The sequence below is a fragment of the Gopherus evgoodei genome, chromosome 7, assembly GCF_007399415.2.
Source record: "Gopherus evgoodei ecotype Sinaloan lineage chromosome 7, rGopEvg1_v1.p, whole genome shotgun sequence".
In the NCBI taxonomy this organism is placed as follows: domain Eukaryota; kingdom Metazoa; phylum Chordata; order Testudines; family Testudinidae; genus Gopherus; species Gopherus evgoodei.
This window is the reverse complement of record NC_044328.1, coordinates 60,507,349-60,529,735: the sequence shown is the minus strand read 5'-3', so window position 1 is coordinate 60,529,735 and position 22,387 is coordinate 60,507,349. Positions and strand designations below refer to the sequence as shown.

The 22,387-nt window shown below is 43.2% G+C and overlaps 1 protein-coding gene across 1 annotated transcript in view; it reads right to left on the bottom strand.

Moving 5' to 3' along the window:
* Nucleotides 1-18,498, bottom strand: part of TMEM254 (transmembrane protein 254) — a 30,761-nt gene extending 12,263 nt beyond the window's left edge. Inside the window, exons 1-4 of the mRNA XM_030568954.1 lie at nt 17,931-18,498; nt 15,065-15,168; nt 11,632-11,691; nt 8,698-8,759 (exon numbers count right to left, since the gene is read on the bottom strand). Of these exons, the coding sequence (XP_030424814.1) occupies nt 8,698-8,759; nt 11,632-11,691; nt 15,065-15,168; nt 17,931-18,023 (319 nt within the window). The 5' untranslated portion in view covers nt 18,024-18,498. The remainder of the gene's footprint in view (nt 1-8,697; nt 8,760-11,631; nt 11,692-15,064; nt 15,169-17,930) is intronic.
* Between the last annotated feature and the right edge of the window lie 3,889 nt (nt 18,499-22,387).

Below are 22,387 nucleotides of genomic sequence, written 5' to 3'. Positions count from 1 at the left end.
TAGTTTAATTTGCAAAATGCACAATTCAGTGAGTATATTTCCATTGGTTAGGACACAGATTTGGAACCCAGGAGACCTGAGGTCTATCGCCTGCTCTGCCACTCAGCTGTGTGACCTTAAGCAAATCTTGTCACTGTTCCATGCCTCAGTTTCCCCACCTGTAAAATAGGAATGATTACATCCTCTTTTGTAAAGGGATTTGAAATTTATGGAGGGGGAAAGTGCTATGCTAGTGAATATCTGAATTTCAATTATCCCTACAGCTTAGTTAACAAATGACAATGTGTCCCCCATGTATTGAATTTGTACTAGCTTGTCAATTAGCCTCTTAGTGCCTGTTGGCATTAATCAATCAGTGGCTTTCTATTTGAAAGGCTGTTACAGTTTCAACAGCAGGTTTGCAGAATGGCAACAAAAACTTACTAAAGTTGAATTTTAATCTTTTTAAGAAAGTATAAATACTAAGAATCAGCATTATTCAGTTTCCTCCTCATATCAGTGAAACTGCATTTATACTTCATCTTTGTGATAAGGCTGAGAAGTGATGTGAAACTACACCTAAAAATAGCACTTTTGTTTATCCGACTACTCAGTTGGGTATGCGATAAATATCCATGCCATTTTGGATTACTGGAATTCACTTGTATAAAACAAACTATTGTTTTTGTCATTATTGTGCTACAATACCCCTTGGAAAAATTGACTTTCAGAGATCATAGCCTGTATAATTGTGACTCTTTCTTCCTAGCTTTTATGGGGCTTAATTAGCCCAGAAAAAATGGAAACTGGGCTTAATCTAAAGCCTCTTAAACTCCGTGGGAGTTTTACCATGATTTAATGGGTTTCGAATCAGGTCTGCTATCACTTATATTTTTAAAAAATATTTTGTGAATAAATTAATACTGGGGTGTATTTATATTGGTGGAAAACTTGCAGGACACTATTGGTAGATCCAAATATCCATCGTATATCTTCACTACCACCCTCTTGTTAATCTGAAAAGTTCATGAGTCATGTAAACTATTTGTAATTTTTAAAACAACAAATGTTTCAAGGCTCTTTTTCCCATTAAAACAAAATCAATGGCACCAACCCAAAGTGCTGTGCGTGTGCAATGGAATGGGGAGAGAATATTTTTTAAATCATGAAAATATCTGGCTAATGTCCTCTAAAAATATTAAAATCTTTCTTTTAAAAACAAAACAAAACCCATTACCAAAGATGGTTTAGCTCGGGGGTTCTCAAACGGGGGGTTGGGACCCCTCAGGGGGTAGCAAGGTTATTACATGGAGGGTCACGAGCTGTCAGCCTCCACCCTAAACCACGCTTTGCCTCCAGCATTATAATGGTGTTAAATATATTTAAGTGTTTTTAATTCGTAAGGGGAAGGGGACGTCACACTCAGAGACTTGCTACGTGAAAGTGGTTACCAGTACAAAAGTTTGAGAACCACTGGCTTAGCTAGTTATCACCTGAATATATTTTTCACAGTAGTTTTCTTATTCTGTGGTGAGATTTCTCTTGCCTGTTTATTTCTTTCCTTTGAAAGGATAAATCCACCAGCCCTTCCTAATAGGTTGTATCCTAGCTCCCAGCACTACAAAGATAGCTGTGCAGAGCTGCACTTGGGACCATGCCCACGTCACTGTGACTGGTAGCCAAAAGCTGTAATGAGCATAAGCTGTGGATTTGATTTGCAGTAACACCAAGCCACCTTTATGCCACTCTGTGCTGAAGACCTCAAGCTCATGAGAAGCTGGCTCAAGGGCTCCATTCTGCCCAATGCCTACCCCCACTGGTGTACGGGGTGTTGTAGGTGGTGAGGAGGCATGGACAGAGGGCACTAAGTTAGAGCAGTAACTAACTAAACTGCAACCTACATCAGAGGCTGCAAAGTTCACCAGCTGTCATAGAATACAGGGTTTGCATTGGGGAGTTCCTGCCCCAAGTGCAGGGATAAACTAAGAATCAGGACTTCTGTTCAGAATCTGAGTATCAATAGAACTATAAGTGATTGATTGTTCATTTCAACTGTGGGGTAAAGGTATATATATATTAGCAATGCTGAACTTTGAAGAAACAAAAGAATTATAACAATAAAATGAAGGCTTGCCCCTTGGACTGGCAGCCATATCTTGCTGAAAAGACCCAGGGGGCAACCCTTAATACTGGGATATAGTTAGTTGTGAGAGATTAGTCTGTACTATATGGAGAAACAGGGTAAGTCCCAGTATCCTAAGTACCTGCCATTTTTGAAAACCATATCCAAATTATTTGTATGGCACTGTGTGTGCATGCACATGGTGTTTTGAAAACAATGAAGAGGTCCTGCTGATGAGCCATTGGTCTGTGCTGTTTAAATATTGACCTAAAGTATTCAAGACCCTTCATAACATTGTTTTGTCCTCAGGAAAGAGCCATCCTCTTGTCTCTATCCTGGGCCTAACTCTGTTTATCTCTCCATTTCTCTTCCTAGTCAATTTTCTCCTTCTTGTATTTTAAACCTTTTTCTTAGCAATAGGAGATGGTCCCCGTGATGAGGTGCTCTGTGTCCCTTTCTTTACTTCTCAGGTTTCTTGGAAGGGGCAAACTACTCCCAATGTAGCTTCCTTCTTCACTGCCTTATTGTGACAACCTTGCTGACACACCTCTGCTACAGCACTGCGAGTGCTTTAAGCTCGTAGTTGAATGGATTTGTAATGATGCCGGCTTCACTTGGTATTTTTATCTATAGTTATGGGATACTTTAACTAATTATGCAGTGTTGAATATCCCTACATGTTGCCAGTGAGCCTTTACCATAGTGCAGCAGGAGTTTAATTGCCTGAGGCAGGACTTATCTCTCTCATATCCTCATGACAGCAACACTATGCAGGATGGGCAGACAATTCCCTGCCTGCCATTCTTTTATGGCTCATAAATACTTTAACAAGTTTTAACAGACCCACAAGATTGTTTAAACTGAGGCCTGGTCTACACTATGTGTTTATACTGAATTTAGGAGCCTTAAACCAAATTAACCCTGCACCTGTCCACACAACAAAGCTCTTTATTTCAATATAAAGGGCTCTTAATATCCCACAGGGCATCATTGTGACTGCTCTGGACAGCCATCTGAACTTAGATGCGCTGGCCAAGTAGACAGGAAAAGCCCCGTGAATTTTTGAATTTCATTTCCTGCTTGCCTAGCGTGGATCGCTGATCAGCACACGTGGCCATGCAGTCCCAAATCCAAAAAGAGCTCCAGCATGGACCGTACGGGAGATACTGGATCTGATTGCTGTATGGGTAGACAAATCTGTTCTATCAAAGCTTTGTTCCAGAAGACAAAATACCATAGCATTTGAAAAAATCTCCAAGCTATGATAGACAGAGGCCACAGCAGAGACTCAACACAGTGCTGCATGACAAGCGTAACAGAAAGCCAAAGAATCAAATGGACACTCATGGAGGGAGGAGGGAGCAGGGACTGAGGACTCGAGCTATCCCACAGTTCCTGCAGTCTCTGAAAAGCATTTGCATTTTTGGCTGAGCTCCCAATGCCTGAAGGGTCAAAAACATTGTCAGTGATTCAGGGTATATGTTGTCAAGTTACCCTTCCCCCCCCCCAAGAAAAGGGAAAAAAATTGTTTCTCGCCTCTTTTCAATGTCACCGTATGTCTACTGGATGCTGCTGGTAGGCGGGGTGCTGCAGCGCTAAACAGCAGCATGCCCTCCTCTCTCCTCCCCCATGGCAGATGGTACGGTACAATATGACTGATAGCCGTCCTCGTCATCATCCCGTGAGTGCTTTTGACTGGCCTCAGTGAGGTCGGCCGGGGGCGCCAGGGCAAAAATGGGAATGACTCCCGGTCCTTCCCTTCTTTAAGCTTTGTCTCCTGGAGATTCAGTCCTGGCAGACAGTGCAATAGGGCTGGTACCTGTCTCAGCTACCCTGCAAAGGCAAATGAATGGTGGTGTGTAGCACTGCAGTACCGCATCTGTCACAGCATCCAATACACATAGGGGGACAGTGGGGGAAAAAAAGCTAAACGGATCCATGGTTGCCATGCTATGGCGTCTGCCAGGGAAAAAGGGCACGAAATGATTGTCTGACGTTGCTTTCACGAGGAAGGATTAAGTGACAACATTTAGCCAGATCACCTGCGACACTGTCCCATCATGCATTGTGATCTCAACCCACAATTCGAATGGGGGGGGTCATAACAGATAGCTAAGGGTTAACGTCTCTTTCACCTGGAAAGAAGTACTCTGAACCACCTGACCAGAGGACCAATCAGGAAACAAGACTTTTCAAATCTGGGTGGAGGGTTTGTTGTGTGTGTCCTTTGTTTTTTTGTCTTCTGCCTGAATCTCTCTCAGCTAGAGAAGGATTTTTCTATTTCCTGCTTTCTAATCTTCTGTTTCCAAGTTGTAAGTACAAAGTAGGTTTTTCTTTTGTATTTACATGTTTATAGTTGCTGGAGTGCTTTGAATTGTATTCTTTTTGAATAAGGCTGTTTATTCAATATTCTTTTAAGCAATTGACCCTGTATTTGTCACCTTAATACAGAGAGACCATTTGTATGTATTTTTTCTTTCTTTTTATATAAAGCTTTCTTTTTAAGACCTGTTGGAGTTTTCTTTAGTGGGAACTTCAGGGAATTGGGTCTGCAGCTCACCAGGGAATTGGTGGGAGGAAGAAATCAGGGGGAGGTCTGTGTGTGTTAGATTTAGTCTGACTTTGCATTCCCTCTGGTGAAGAGGAAAGTGCTTTTGTTTCCAGGACTGGAATTACCGAGGGTGGACTCCCTCTGCTTAGATTCACGAGGTTGCTCTGTGTATTTCTCCAGGAGCACCTGGAGGGGGGAAGGGAAAATATTTATTTCCCTTGGTTTGAGACTCAAGGGCTTGGGTCTTGGGGTCCCCAGGGAAGGGTTTCGGGGGGACCAGAATGCCCCAAACACTAATTTTTTGGGTGGTGGCAGCAGTACCAGGTCCCAAGCTGGTAACTAAGCTTGGAGGTTTTCATGCTAACCCCCATATTTGGACACTAAGGTCCAAATCTGGGACCAGGTTATATGACAGGGGGGCAGGGGAGACTGCAGGAACTCTGGGATAGCTACCCACAGTGCAACACTCCAGAAATCCACGCTAGTCTCGGTACATGGACGCACACCACCGAATTAATGCTTAGTGTGGCCGCGTGCACTCGACTTTATACAATGTTTTAAAGTTTCTGTAAAATCGGAATAATCCCATAGTGTAGACATACCCTAAAATAATCTTCCTTGAAACTCAAGAAAATAAGATATTTACACAGTATGCTGGACTACTGTGTACATTTTTAGAAATGGAGAGAATAAGGAATATTGACCTGTGGCTAGAACAGGGAACTTAAGAGTTAAGATTCCTGTGTTCTATTCCCAGTTCTATCATGATTAACTGTAGCTTTAGAGAGTGGTAATTTGTCTTTCAGTCTAATAACTAGTTCTCAGGCATCTTGTGGATTTACTCTTTGGAAAGTGTGCAGAAATCTTGTGTGTGTATAATGTTATAAAAGTATATGTCAAATGGGCATTTCAGACAGCTGTGGTTCACAGTGAGTATTTTCACTAAGTATCAGGTATTTGTTTTTTTATTGTTCATCTGGTTAACCTACTTTGCCAGTTCACAAAAGTAAAGTCTCAAGGCAGCTTTATCTTTCTATTCTTTATTTAGGTTTCAAGGATTGGAGTTTCTAAAGGGGCAGGCCGATTAATGAATGAAGCAAAGCTTGTGCTCATCCCCTGTTCTTTAATACCAGTGACACTCTACCCTCCTAGATGCTCTTACACTTAACAGCACAGGACTGTTGTTAAACTGCCTCTTACCTTTACACTTAAAGCAGAATTTGTCAAGAAGTTAACCCCCTGTGCTCTAGTGCTTGAATGAAGCTTCTGCACCCCTTTACTAGCTGCTTAAAAGGGCAGTGCCAGCACTGAGATCTGCCAGCCTTGGTTCACAAGCAGACATAGGCACTGCCTAAGGTATTTAAGATTACTCAAGGTGACTCCACTACTGCAGCAAACGGGCTGGCAGCTGCTCTCTCCATTTATGTAAGAACCTCAGGTCTCTCCCCTCCTTCCCAAAAGGCGCCTAGAACCATAGGGGCTATGATAAGGCTAAGATTTTTGTCACGGCTATTTTTAGTAGAAGTCAGACAGGTCAACGGCTAAATAGAAAATTCATGGAACTGTGACCTATCCGGACTTCTACTAAAATATCCATGACAAAATGGGGATCTGCGGTCTATATACTGCCTGAAACATGCTGCTGCGCAGTGGCTAGTAGCTCCAGTGGGGTCTCCTCAGGTGCCCAGGAAACCAGGATGTACCCCCACAGGCACAGGGCTCAGTCACTGAGGTTGCTGGAAGTGCAGATTCCCATGACTAAATAAGTTTTAGCTATGAATCATAGGATGAATCATATGAATCATAGGTTATTACTTCAAAGTAATACTTTGAAAACGTGTTCTGCCATGTTTTAACATTGCTCCAAAGGAGCACGACCACTTAAAATACCTGAGCTACTATATTCAAAGTATTTGGGGGAAAGATGGTTACAATCTCTTAATCCTCCTGAAAACCAACAATAGACAGATACAACAGTGTACAGTACCGTGAATGCTGTCAAACCACAGACAAATTGACTGCTTATTAGAGGTGGTCTAAGAAAGATGAAGCAGAATTTTACTACTTACATTTGGGGAACTGCGTAATACAGAGTCTCTTGGACCAGTGCATTAACATCTAGTTGAAAAGTTAATCTATACAGTAACAGTAGATATAAAAGACTTATGTTTTGAGATAAAAATGTTATGTCTAGGAATCCTTCTAATTAACCTTCTACATGTATTGTTAATCAGTCATTCAGAAAATAGCTGCACTTAGTCTCTCCTCTCTCTCAAGTTATATTTGGTCACTGACTTCCATAAACTAAATTCACCATTCAAAAAGACAAGTTCCCACCGTGTGAGACTCAAGGCAAGGTAACATCAAATTCTCCGTCACCTTAAATTAACAGAGTTAATTGTTTCACTACATATTCTGGCTCAGATCAGTGCGCGTCATCCTGTATAATGTAGCCACTTGTTAGTGTTCCTGCAATCTTAGGGACATTTTCCTCTGATATGGGAAGACTGAACAAGATAAAAACATGTAGGTGGAATTTTAACCAAAAATATTGCTGAGACTTGTTTATTGAAAACAGTTCTAAACTTGAACAGGCAGAGACTTCTCTACACTACATAAGTAAAGTGTCTCTCTGCTGATGTGGAAGAAAAACACCTACCAAAAAAAAGTGTTTCTGTCTTAATGCCTATTGCCAACAAGTGCGGTGGGGTTTTCATTCGGTGGGAGTGGAGAGGAATTGTCCTTTTCTAAGAAGCAACTGAACATAGAATATAGGTAAGGTTAAGATTGTGTCACGGATATTTTTAGTACAAGTCAGGGACAGGTCACGTGCTTCTGTGAATTTTTGTTTATTGCCTGTGACCTGTCCCTGACTTGTACTAAAAATATCCGTAACAAAATGGGTAGGGAAAAGGGTCCAGAATGCATCATTGCTGGGGCTCCGGTGTCTCCCACCTCCCACAGCAATGGGACAGCTGCAGAGTGCCCAGCTCGGCACTCCAGGGACCCCTATCGCCTATGGCTCAGAGCTCCAGGATCTCCGGGCCGACTGGGAGCTCTATGGCTGGAAGTCATGGGGGACCCCCTGAAGGGGTGACTCGTGGTAGGAGAATGGAGGGCCTAGTGCTCCTCTAGCAGGGTCAAGTGCCCCCAGCAGCCAGCCCAGACCAGAGCCAGAAGGGAAGAGGTGGGCCAGAACCTCTCCTCTTCCAGCTACGCGGCCTGGCGCAATGTAGCGGCTGACTGCGAGAGCACCTGGCTGCAGCAGCAGGCTGCCCCCAGTCCAGGCTCAGCTTTTGGGGACAGGAGCCAATTCTGAGAGGTCTGGGGCGGGGGTTCCAACTAGCTCAGCTGCTGTTCCAGAAGCCAAGCCCAGGTGGGAGGCTGCCAGGCTCTCAGGCAGCTGCTGTGTTGTACCAGGCAGCATCCGGGAACAGCTCTGGAGCCTGGCTGCCAGGAAGAGCTGGTGCAGCGGGAGTACAGAGCCCGCCCCCCCAGGTAATGTGGGATGAGGAGAGCTCAGAGACTCCGGGCTAGGGGCGGTGAGGAGTCACATGGGGAGGATATGTCCTCCCCTTTAGCTGGCGCCCCCTTTGTGTCCCTCCCACGAGTCATCTTTGGCCCCCTTGCACCTGTGACTTCTGCAACCTCCATGACAAAATCTTAGCCTTAGATATAGGCCATTAAACAACCAACTGGGGGCAGTGATAGCTGGTCCCTGACCCATTCTGGACTGAATTTTGCAAGCACAAAGTGAGATGCTCCATGTTCCCATCCTAATTTCTTGAACTATCAAGTGAGCCTGTATTTCAAACCAGGCATTTAATAATAGCCGTGATATCACAGGACTGCCTTGGTACGAGTGCACTGGCTCACATAACAGGAAATGCCTGTTAGATCATTCACGGCAACTAAACACATAGGGTGGATCCACTTTGTGAGAAGAAGGTTGAAATATTAGCCTTATTCGCCTCTTTCCCAATCCCTTATCTCTGCTTCTTATGCGGAGGTTTGTAGGCTAGCAGGTGAGAGAGAGAAGCTATACCAAAGAGGAAGGTTTGGATGAACCATCGACGTTGAACAGAGCTGTCAGTGATGCCTTTGGTCCTGCAGTAAAACAAAGTTAGATTTTATTTAACATACTATATATATACTCTCCATAAAAGTGAACTGTGAAATGGATCTAACATGCCACTGATCATACTGATTGATGTTTACAGCTCAAAGAACCTTGATGTGAGGAATGTTTAGTAATGAGGCTCAACTTTTACACTCCATTTAACACAGTCCTCTGTACCACTAATGAAGACTTGTTAACCATGATATGATCACTAGACACGTTTCTGACATATTAACTCAAGTTATCGATACTGTCAATGTTAACATTATGTACAGCCTATATATACTGAAGTGCAAAATAAGCATGGGGATGAGAGACATTTGGCATTACTAGTATAAAGTAATCATGAAGTCAAATACAGTATGCTAAGCAAATCCCTACACAATACAGAGTTTATTAATGTATTTTCACTATGGAAAGAGCTTTTCAGTCACAGTGGTAGCCTGAAGAATAGACAGCAAATTAAAGTTACACACAGACTTCCTTTTTTGCTGTCTTATGAAGCAGGAATTTCAGGGGCAGGGATGAGTTAAGAATGTGAACAGATGAGACTTAGCAGCAATAACAAGGATCATGTTTCTTAAACAATGTGAAACTTTTTTCGTATGGAACAGCAGATTTGCATGTGGAACACTATTTGCTAAACAGACTAATGACCTAAAATGCTTGATGTCATGATTTCAGACGACTTTATCAGTTAAAGAAATGAGCTGCACAGTGATGGTTAGCAATCCCAAGAACAATACATCACAGTGTAGGAATAATACTAACCCAGATACATTGAGATTAAAGATAGTTGAGAAAACTACTCAAGTGTAAACTAATACAGTTTGCAACTTTTGTACTGACTATACATTTCCAAGGTAAATTCAAACAAAATGAACATAAGCAGCACATTTAACACTAATTTAACTTAACCACTTGAATGTTCATTAAAAGATCTGTGACCTCAACAGGTGCAGGGTTGGCTAACTATTTTGCCATTTCTCCATAGTGCAGAAAGGAGGAAAAAAGATACTACTGATGGCAGCACACCTGCTAGTTAGAAACAAGCCTCCAACCCTCTCCTTCCCTCATCAAGTGCTATTGCTTTGGAAATCATAACTTTTACTGGTGAAACCATCAGAAGAATGGCTTCTTCCCGTGCTGCAGCCATTTCCAAGAGCATATGGCGAATAGTATCAAGAGATCTAGCATATGCTTTAAGTCACTGTAGACTAAGACTGGGAGTGCGTTTAGATTCATTAAAAAACAATCCCACAAAATGTGAAACTCTAACTTTTTCCTGCCCTTCCTTATATTGGGGAAAAGATAAGCAGATAATGCCACAAAAGCTCCTGACAAACTGGTCAGGAACTAAATGAAAAGCTCATTATTGGAGGTATAAAAATAGCTGATGGGCTAGACTGAAGCTCTCATTTAACATGTGTAATACAGGAAGCTTTAACTATACACACTGCCTCAACTTACTTGGTGCTCCCTCTCCGAATTTAAGCTAAAATATCCTAACCCTGTTTATACTGTTGAGCCCTGTCTAGATGAGCAGATAGCAATTGTGTTAGCTAATACAGATGAACCTGTTTTTAGTACCTACTGTAAAGAAAGGCAGTGTTTAAAGCACACTAGCTCTAGACTCTTGTAGTCTAAACAGGGTTTTAGTGTTCCTGACTTTTTTCTGCATTGACAGTTTTTCAAATACTGCAACTTGCTTATGCAAGATTACACTCTTGCAAAAAGTGTGTGTATACCTAATCTAGGCAAGTAAATACTTTCTACCCTCAATAAGATTTAATTGTTAGATTTCATTTCCTGTCTCCTTAGTAATGTCTACAAGTACTACTGGAAAGTGGATGTTAGTATCATTGGAATGATATTAACAGCAGCTGCCTGGACAGAGGCTTATAAGAAACAAGGTGTTAAGTAAGCAGTCTTTATTTCTTCCTATTCATAGTACTTCACATTTTAATAATGCTGCATAAACTTAAGTGCTTCCTGTAGGGTACAAAACCTAGAAAGGGGTTGTCATACCTACTATGTCTAACATCAGGCATACACTCTTGTAAATGTGTGCACGATCTGAGGTATTTTTAACAGAGAGAAGTCTGACCTTTCTGTCTTTTAAAACTGGGAAGTTATATAACTGCAAATAGGCATCACTTCATGTTCCCATTTTTAATTAAATCAACTGAGGACAACTCCCCCCCCCCATACAAATAATCTGAGGGCCCTATTAAGCAATTATTACATGGACAAAACAAAGCACTATTTACTTTGAAGTTTTGTCTGAATAAGGAGTGCCAAACAGCCTGTGACAAGTGGAAGAAGAGCATGTGTAGGTTTCCAGAACACTGCATGAGACTGTTTTCCCATTCCCTCTACACATGAGCCGAGATGTAAGCAAGGCTGCAACTTTAAGAGTTAGCAGAAGAGCTACATAATACTTTCAACTGACTTTTTTTTTTATTAAGTTTCAAAAGTATTGCTGATCAACATGGGGTTCAGAGTAAACATATGAACGATTACTCTGACTGTGGAGCCTTCACAATCTTTTACTCCTGAGCCATATACATCTTCGTTTGAATAGGGCTCGACTTCTGGACACTGACTGATACAAACAGAATTCTTATATTCCAGAATTCCTTTATACACATTTTCTACTTCACAAAAATCCACTAGGTGGCAGCCCAGTCCTGCCAACCCCACACTCATATTTTTCACAAGATGTATCAGCTCTGATTACAAAGATGCTGAGAAGTTATTTTATAGAATCACAGAAATGTAGGGCTGGAAAGTCCTCAAGTCCTGCCCTACATTATAGATAGAGGGGAATTTAAAAAAAAAAAAACCCACACAACTTACTTGCATAACTTGATACTGTACAATGCTTCAGCTATATGAATTCCCCAGGCAAGCCAAAACCTGGTAAGATACGATAAGCACACACATTAGTTTTAATGTTGTTGAAAATTAGGACCACAGTGTAACCATAAAGCAAAAGATGAAAAGATGATATTTAAGAAACCGACAAGTTAACTTTCTGCTTTTTCTAGAGGACAACAAATTTTTAATTTAAAGGGCGTATTTGAAAGAGGCAGAGTCTCTTAACTGTACTCTAAGGACAAGCTATGAAGTTCAAGTACAGTGCATCACCTAAAGCACCTGGTGTCAAGGTATGATTCCCCACTCTGAACCTTAGCATCCAAAAGGTGGGGTACCTGCATGAACCCCCCTAAGCTTAATTACTAGCTTAGAAATGGTAGAGCTGCCACCACCCAAAAATATAGTATTTTGGGGCACTTTCTGGTCCCCAAAGCCCTTGGATCTCAAAACAAAGGGAAATAAGCCATTCCTCTCCTTTCTTCCTCCCAGATTCTCCCCTCTCTGGGTAACGCTGGGAGATCCCTGTGATTCAACTCCTTGAATCTTAAAATAGAGAGGAAATTCACCTTCCCCCCTTTCTCTCCCCCTCCCAGACTCTCTCCCCGAGAGAGAGACAGTAATCCTAACACAGAGAGAAATCAGGCTTTTCCTCCCCATTCTCTCCTTTCTCCCCCAATTCCCTGGTGAGTGCAGACTCCCTCCCCTTGGGTCTCACACAAGAATAAAAAAAAACACAATCAGGTTCATAAAAAGAAAAAACTCTTAATAAAAAGAGAGAGAGAGAAAGGTAAAAAATTTTCTCTAAAATCAAGATGGAAAATGTTACAGGGTCTTTCAGCTTATAGACACTAGAGTGAATCCTCCCCCCAGCACAAGTACACGTTGCAGCAAGCAGAGATACAATCCTTCCAGCAAATAAAGAAAACAATCAAAAGACTAAACTGCCTTTCTAACTGGTACTTACTAAATTGAACAGGAGAGGCTGTTTCAGAAAATTGGAGAGTCTGTATACATGTCTGGTCCCTCTCAGAACCCAGAGAACAAAGAAAAAACCCCAAAAGCACAAACAAAGGCTTCCCTCCACCGAGACTTGAAAGTATCTTGTCTCCTGATTGGTCCTCTGGTCAGATGTTCCAGGTTTACTGCTAGTTAACCCTTTACAGGTGAAAGAGACATTAACCCTTAACCATCTGTTTACGACACCTGATATTCATCCAAAACTTTTCATGGTATGTTTGTAAAATAGCAGTTATTGAGTCAAATCCTGTAGTACAGTATCAGGCTCAACTTTCAGTGAAGTCAATACAAGCTTGCCTCACTACAAAATTTAGCCTTGTACTTAGAGGTGCAATCTAAGTACCAGAGAAGTCAAATAGTCAGCTTTTCATTGGATTTATAATTACTAGAAGTTTTATTAGTTTTAGTTTATAAAAGGATGGTATGAAGAGATTAAATATATGCCTAATTTGGCATTTAAGAAAAGACTAGCTTTTCAAATGAGTCTTCAAAGTAGAGTAATGATGGGGCCATTTGAAGCTTTTAACAAAGCCCTTCTAAAAACAAGTCTCTGAAATCATTTGTCTATATTGATATGCTCTTGTAAATTGCCCTTTTGTATATTGGTGCCCAGATGCAGGCTTTTCTGAACTTGTAGTATTTGTTCACCACCAATTTTAATGTGTAGCCTTGTTCCAGTTCAGAGCTGTGGATACCAATCTTGCATCTGAAGCAACAGCCAAGGTACACTGAGTAACTTATCTAGATACTAAGTATATGGCTACACTTGCAGTTGTACAGCGCTGTGAGTTAAACTCACCTTCGTACAGCTGAGTAGGGAAAGAGTTGCAGTCTGTCCACACTGAAAGTGCACTGTCATGGCCACATCTACAGCATTTTCAGCTGCATTGGGAGTGGTGCATTATGGGCAGTTATCCCAGCATTCAAGTGGCTGCAACATGCTTTTCAAATGGGGTGGGTTGGGTGCAGTGTGACAGGGAGTGCTGGGGGGGAAGAGTGGGTTTTTGGAGTGCTGAGCGTGTCAGCATGCTGTCTTGTAAGTTCAGACCCCCTCTCTCTCACTCAAAGCACACAGCAGCGGTTTCTTTTTTTCTCATAGACCAGATAAGCAGCCTCTTGCCGAAAGGGACCCCAACCCCCCCCCCCCACCGCCTCTTTCTTCATGCAAACATTAGCTGTTGGTACTCCAAATAGAGCCCCCTCGCCTGCTTCTCACTCATTCAAAGCAAACAGTAGTGGTGATTGTTTTTTGATAAGCAGCCCCCAGAAACTGCGCTTTGAAAAGGCACTTCCTCCTCCAGAGTTCACAACAAAACAAGAGAGGACGCTTCAGTTAAAAGGATTATGGGGAGTTTCCGGAGGTCAATCAGTACGTAATAACATTACTTCCCGTTTACACTGGAGCAGCAGTGTCTCGGTCAATACGCAACAGCTGTTATTCCTCTCGGGAAGGTGGAGTACCAGCAGTGCTGTAGCCATGGAGACATAGCACTGTACGTGCCTTGACAGTGTGGATGGGGAGTGAGGTACAGCGCTCTGGGAGGTTTTATTATGCTGTAACTGGGAAGCGTAGCCAAAGCCTAAGTGTTCCAAGTTCCTCTGGTGATCGGAAATCACAATGAGATTGAGTCCTGATTCGGTGCATGGTGAAAGGAACAAAAAGTGAAGCTGGAATGTCCTAAACAGTCTAAGGTCCTCTCTACACCCAAGTCATGAGATCTGGCTGCAATAAAGGCTTATCTAAACATAGTTCTTCAGAAAGAGCTCTTTCTATCTAGTTGTTCCTGAATAACTCCATGTGTGGACACTTACTCTGGAATAACCACACATAGTTACTCAGGAACAGCTGATTGAAAAAGCTTTCTGAAAAACTCCATATACAGACAAGCTTAAAGGGCATAAAGCCATAAGCGTTCAGTAACCCCCCAAAAAACTTTGGTCCTGTCTACACTATAAATTGTAACACCTTTAACAAAGGCCCTTCAATGTAAGCTGAGACTAAGAAGTTGCAGCATTTAGGGGAAAAGGAGGAACTCTGGAAACAGCCTGCAGTGTCTGTACAGCCATTTAGGGATGCTTCCAGGGTAGCAGAAGCATTTGAGAAAAGTTAATAAGAGTCCTTGTAAACTTAACTGTTGCCAAGAATTATTTGACAGATATGTTCTTGTCACCCTAAAGACTGCAAATTCCCAATTCAGCTTCTGGATCTCAGGGACTGGCCTTGACAAGTTTCTCACCTAGCCTTTTACTATCCCTACCTCCACTGAGGTGAAACACAAGTCATTAAAATGTAACACACTATCAAGTTAAATTATGGAATCTTAAGTAGGGGGTAGAGATGGGGAAACAGAACAATGTAAGCAGCAAAAACATGAGCTTTCCAAATCAAACTTACCCGTTATATAGCAGTTTGGGGTGCTTGTCCACTAAATATTTAGTAAAATGGCCAAGTTGTCCCAGATTCTCGTAGGGTATTGTTGAAGGTAAAAAGACTGCCCACTAAAGAGAAACATACCCTTTAGTAATCCCCAGATTCTTACTTTAAGGAGAAAACATTAAGCTTGAGCCTTTAAATTTGATTCCTCACATCCCTCCTCAAATTTGCTTGCTATCAAACTAGACTCTTATATATGCTGATTTCAAATGTGTACTACTTTCTCATCTTTGCCCATTTCTCCCCCCATCCTTAACAGGCAGGTTACTAGCACTCTAAGATGACTGCAACAAAAGAGGTGCTTGCAGGCTGGAGGATCCAAGCAAAACAGGCTTCTGACTGCATTTCTTGTGCTAGTTACACCAGATGTAGGGGCAGAGGAAATGAAAGAGATGAGTGGTAAATGCACCAAATGAAACTTAACAGCCAGGAACTATGCATGATGTTTGACAGGCAAGATAAATTGTCTGTAGTATGAAAAATTCAAAATCTAACTTGCCAATAAATGCTGATTAGACACTCAGGGTGTGGGAGAAGGGAGGAAAAGCATAATCGCTTTGGCTGGTGACCAGCATGTCAGCACTTGCACAATGCTTGAGTCGTGCATGTGCAATACTTCACCCACCCCAGAAATGTTTTGAGGAGGAACTGGAAGGTAGAGAGATGGGGTCAGAATAGAAGGAACAGAGAGCAATCAAGTGGGGGGAAAGACTGGGGAAGGGTGAGGGTAGGATAGGAAGGTAAAAGATGCAGGCAGGGACTAAAGTTGTGCAGTGATGGGACAGAAGTGAGTTTTTAAATCGACACGGCCAATTTGAAATCTACTAATTTCAAGAAGTGGTTCAAGGGTATTTTCCTGAACCACTCCTGCTGATTTTGGTAATCTTAAGCCTGGGCTACACTAGTGGGGGGTGGGGGTTCGAACTAAGATATGCAACTTCAACTACGCTATTTGCATAGCTGAAGTTGAAGTATCTTAGTTTGACTTACCTAGCTGTCCTCACAGCGGTTCCCCTGTCAACTCCGCTTACTCCTCCTGCCGAGGTGGAGTACCGGCATCAATTCGCAGATCAATTTATCATGTCCAGACCAGACTTTTGATAAATGGATCCCCGATTACATCAAAAGCTACCCGCTGATTCGGCGGGTAGCATAGACATACCCTATCTTTTTAAAATAATTCTCTCATGTTTGTTGCTTTGGGAAAGACTCATACAAACAAAAGGAAGATTACTATTGGTGGCAGCAGGAATTGTCTCACGCAGGACATAAATGGCTGTCAAGTACACAAACTGAACTTTCCCTCTCGTTTTCATAGTAATCTTTGGCTACTGTTTCAACTAACATCCATGTCCATTTTTAAAGATGAGACTGGTTTAGTCACTGTGCCCATATAATCTTTAGTCTCTTTGGGCTTGTTTATACCAGCACTTTACAATGCTGCAACTTTCTCTATCAGGGGTGTGAAAAAACACACCCCTGAGTGCAGCAAGTTTCAGCGCTGTAAAGCGCCAGTGTAGACAGTGTCCCACCGCCGGGACATACATAGAGCTGGGGGGTGTTTTAAAGAGGGCTGGCAGAGCTCTCTCCCAGCACTCTGTCGTGATTACACAAGCCACGTTAAGCAAGTGCAGTGCTTTAACATTGCAAGTCTAGACTAGCCCTTTGCTGAATGCCACCAAAAGTCCAAAACATAATGGTACTTGCAGTTGTCTCAATGAAACTCAACCCACCACCACTTTTTTCATGCAATTTACTGATTGGTCAAGTGTAACTTTCAGTCTCTACTGCCATTAAGAAGTGTTTTTCACCAATATACACTTCTGCCTCAGCTTCCACTATGTTTAAATTCAAAAGTACTGGAAACCTATCTTCCCCTTCTGCCTATTCAAATTTTCATTATGAGTGTAATGCTTCACTTTCTCCTATGTTTAAAGATGACAAGTGCATCTTCAAACTCCCTGTTGCATCCCCACTCACTTCAGAATTCAGTGAAATTGCCCTTATTTTAAAAAGCTTTGATGGACGTGCTCCTCCTTGGTGCACAAGCTGTGTCTTTCATTCCTCAGTTAGAATGAACCTCTTTTTCTGTACAAAATCTAGCCAGTTGCCTCTCTGCAATTTTATTTTATTTTAATTCCAACTGTTGGTAATATGGGTTTAGCTATCCTACTATTAGAACTGGACAGAAGGCTACTGTACACAAGCCTCCCACGGTCACTGGTGTTTGACACTATGCCAATTGAATGTACTCTAAGCACGTTCAGCTCTCAGGGTAGCAGGAGCTGTGTGCGCACAGGAACACTGCAGTGCTAGTATCAGGAGAAGATGCTCTGCTCTTTGCAAGAGTGGCATTTTTTTTATAGAAATGCAAAAATCCCTACTCTAGAAAAGCCTTGTGTAGGAGATGTAGATGAATGGCAGATCTATAGTATCGTTACCACCTTCAGCATCTCCTGGCAAAGTTTGTTTCTACTGTCACCTCTTAGAGAAGGGGGCGTTATCTCACACTTGCATAAACAAACCAGGTGGGGTGGGGGAAAATAGCTACCCCTAAAACAACTGCCCTTATGGTGCTGTTTTCATTTTCCTCACCTCATAAATGCAAGAAACCACCTCACTCACTGAACTCCCACAACAATCCCCCACCCGAGACCTGACCGCCCCTCGGATGCGCACACCCTGCCCCCATCACTCCCCTACCGCCTGCCACACGCACCCTATCCGCCCTCTATTCCACACCCCAGCCTCATCCCGCCCCCCCACACCCATTCACCCTGGCCCTGACCCCAGCACCCCTCCCAGCGCGGGCTGCCCGGCTACTCACAGCGAAGTAGCCGATGGAGACGGCGATGACGCCCATCCAGAAGGGGCTGGCACGCCGGAAATAGCCGCCAGGATGCCGGGGGGGCGCCTCCATGTTGGCGCTGGGCTCGAGCGCCGCTCACAGCATCGCCCCACGGCGGCGGGGCCGAGCGCCGTCACTGTCGCCGAGGTGAAGAGAGGAGAAGGAATTATTGCACCCGGACCGAACCATTCCCGCCGGGGGGACTGGGACGAGCAGGCCTGAGCTCGAACGTCCCTGCTGGGGAGGGAGGAGAAGCTGCCAGAAGCCCCTCCCCTCTGGCGCTGACAGCTCAGCTCTGCTGCGGGGCCGTTGGCTGCTTGGCGTCCCAGCGGGACGGGGACGTGCTGGGTGCATTCGAGCTCCCGGGGCTCGCTGGAGGGGGCTACGCTGAGCGCATTGGGGCGCCCCAGAGCTCTCTCACTAGAGAGTGGCATGCATGGGGGCGCCAGGTGGAGGGAGCGGGGCTCCTCCTTCCCCCGCCCCAATTTCATGGCGGAGGGCTGCTTGGAGCACGTACCCTGGCCGCAGGCAGGCTCTTAAGGGCCGCCCAGGGTGAGTTCTGGGCTGCTGCCAGCTTTAGCCCTTGGGTGGGGGAGTTTGTTTATAAACAGAGGCATGGTGATTAAAGTACCAAAGGGCCTGTCGTTAAGTTAAAGCTCCATAGATGATCCTGAAAGCATTGGCAGGCACTCCAGTTGAAAGATAGAAAACAAAGGGTGAGACTAGATCAGTTCTCAGAATGCAGCGCCATGAATACTAAATAGTGGCGTCCTGTGGGAGGGTCTGTACTGGGACCAGTACTGTTCAACATGTTCAGAAATGATCTGGGGGAGGAGAAAGAATAAAGTGAGGTGGCTAAATTTGCAAAATTATTCAAGCTAGTTAAGTCCGAAGCAGACTGTGAAGAGTTACAAAGGGACCTCAGAAAACTGGCTGACTGGGCACCAGAATAGATGAAATTCATTGTTGATAAATGCCAAGTAATGCACATGGCAAAATACAATCCCAAGTATATATACAAAATGATGGAGTCTAAATTAGCTTCTACCTGTCAAGAAAGAGATCTTGGAGTTATTCTGGATAGTTCTCTGAAAACATCCACTCACTGTGTCATGGCAATCAAAAAAGCTAACGATGTTGGGAATCATTAGGAAAAGGATAGATAGTAAAACAAAATATCATGGCCTCTATATAAATCCATGGTACGCCCACATCTTGAATACTGCATGCAGATCTTGTCACCCCATCTCTAAAAAGATATATTAGAACTGGATAACATACAGACAAGGGCAACAGAAATGATTGGGGAATGGAACAGCTTCAGTATGAAGAGAGATTAATAAGACTGGGATTTTTCAGCTTGGAAAAGAGACAACTAACAGAGATATGATAAAGTCTATACAATCATTAATGGTGTGGAAAAATTGAATAAGGAAATGTTATTTACTCCTTCACATGACACAAGAACTAGGCATCACCCAAAGAAATTAATAGGCAGCAGATTTAAAATAAAAAAAAGTTTTTCTTCACAGTAAACCCATGGAACTCATTGCCAGGGATGTTTTGAAGGCCAAAACTATAATAGGGTTCAAAAAAGAACTGGATAAGTTAATGGAGGATAGGTCCATCAATGGCTATTAGCCAGGATGGGCAGGGGTGCAACAGGGTTGTGAGTTCAATCCTTGAGAGGGCCATTTAGGGAAGTGGGGATTAGTCCTGCATTGAGCAAGGGGTTGGACTAGATGATCTCCTGAGGTCCCTTCCAACGTTAATGATTCTATGATCATGCTCTGAAGTGTCCCTATCCTCTGTTTGCCAGAAGCTGAGAGTGGGTGACGGGGATGAATCACTTGCTGATTGCCTGTCTGTCCATTCCCTCTGAAGCACCTGGTATTGACCACTGTTGGGATATTGGGCTAGATGGACCATTGATCTGACCCAGTATGGCTGTTCTTATGTTCTTGTATATAACCCAGAAGTATCTGACTCCTCACTGTAACCCACTAGACCCCACTCCCCTCCCAGAACCCAGGAGTCCTGATGGGATATCTCTTTCTCTCTCTCTCAACAGAGTTAGTAACAAAGTAAGAATATACATTAAAATTGTAAACCTAACCAGTGTCCCTTAAGTGACTTGTAACAAGATGTCAGAACATGTTAGTATTAGAGCTGAGTGGGTCTAATATTTATTTAATTTTCTTTCTTTTATATAGGAATTAGCGACAGTGTTCCTGTCAGCTAATTATTAAATTATCTGCCAAAAAACTAGAGATTTCAGATTCCTACTTGGCCCCCGGAATCATGCTTAAAGTTTCCCCCTCCCCAAATCTGAACTGGTGCCCCAGGTCGGGTGAGGGTGAGGGTATCTTAAATCTTTGCTAACAAAGGCAGGTTTTCTACAAAGGGTCTGTCTACTTGCATACTCAGACTTGCTCAGGCAGGTGGTTTTTAATGGGGAGGGTTATTCCCTGTGAATCCCACATTGTGCTCCTCCCCTCCATCAACAGCTTCTTGTTGCTGTTCTCTCTCCCCTTTCACCTGGGTTCCATGTAGCTCCCTAGGGAAGACCTGTGTCAGCTTGAGCTTTGAGCAGATGCAGCATGGTATCATGCTGGCTTCTGGGGTTAGAGCCGCATGTCTTCCTGCTAGCTTGGGAATTCAAGAACTAGTGCTGCTGTTAGACCACTGGGCTGGATTTTGTAGGTGATTTTTTTAAATGAAACACAAATGCACTTTTGGGATAATTAACTGTAGAGTGAAAGAACAAGAGTACTTGTGGTACCTTAAAGACTAACAAATTTATTTGAGCATAAATTTTCGTGGGCTACATTCCACTTCATCAGATGCATAGACTATGCAAGGCACTGAATTTAGCCATATGGAGAGGAAATCCATCTCTATGCATCTGATGAAGTGGGCTGTAGCCCACGAAAGTTTATGGTCAAATAAATTTGTTAGTCTCGAAGGTGCCACAAGTACTCCTGTTCTTTTTGTGGATACAGACTAACACGGCTGCTACTCTGAAACCTGTCACTAATTGCAGAGTGAATCTGATTTGAAGTAGGCATTGTGGCCCAGGGTAATGAGCAAGTAGTGGTAAGCAGATAGGCTGGCTTTCACTCCGGGCAAGTCACCTCGGCCTGGATCCATAGATATACTTAGGCTTCTAACTTCGACTGATTTCCATGAAAGTTAGAAACCTAAATACCTTTCTGGATCTGGGACTTAATTTCCACACCTCAGTTTCCCCCTTTGTGAAATAAGGACAGTCGAAGGAGTGCTCTGTGTATTAATTATATAAACTTGGTACAGTTCTCTGAACATGTAAATAATAATGATTACTGAGGACATTACAATTAATAATCTCCTAATAGGGCTAGGACCATGTCACAGATTCTGACCTCAAATCTGTATTTGTGCAGGTCTTTGAGTTTGAGGTAGGAATTCAGGCCCCATGTTGTCTTCACAACAGATGTAGAGACTATAGTTTCCATTGAATTCATAGTACCACCTTTCCTTACAAAGAGAATTTGCATTTGATTACATCATGGGATTAGAGATGGGAGAAATCTAGTATTAGATTATTCTACAGTGTGATAGATCTCACTACCCGGAGCTTTCCCCATTATTCAGTATTTTTCCCTTTCTTAATTTTACCCCATTAATCTTAGTTATTCCCTTTGTACCGTCCTACGCAGTTCCTCTTCATGGCCTCCTCTCCACATTCTGATCCACTGTCAGAGAGATCTTCACCTTAGTCACCCCCATCATGGACACACTTGCCCCCTGCCCCCCTTTCCCCGGGTGCTTCACTTGTCTTGGGTCCATGCAAGAGGAGAAAGCAGAGATAGGCAAACACATTGTTCCACCCCACCCCTGGCACTGCAGAAATTCTGAAAACAAGTTAATGCAGCAAGCTATATCTTTTCTGTAGGGCAACCACAGCTGGCGAAGTCCCTGGTTGTGTGACTCCAAAGGGGCTGTTTTACCAGAGAAGTGGGGTGGGACTGCTAGGGTTTAGCCAGGCCTCCTGTGGATTACCGGGTTTGCAGGAGTGAGTCCCAAAGCCTGTTTAATGATGGAGGAGAGATGCAAATCCACAGCACCAGCAGATGTCAGGGAATCCTCATTGAAGTTTCCTCCCACATAGCCTCCTACCACAGGTTTCTCCACAAGAGGGGAATGAGATGGGTCCATTCTTGGGATTTATATCCTTCAAATACGTGGTATAGGATTACCACTTTAGCCATCCCTTAGTCTAGCAATACAGCTAACCACAATCTTACAAGCAGCCACTTAGCTACTCCTTTCTAATCCAGATTTTAAAAACAATATAGAGATGGCAGTGGTTTACCTGAAGCTCTGGGTTTTCAAATAAGATAGTCCTTAAAGACCTTTGCAAAACTAGGGTCATCATTAGCTCCTTTAATTGCCTC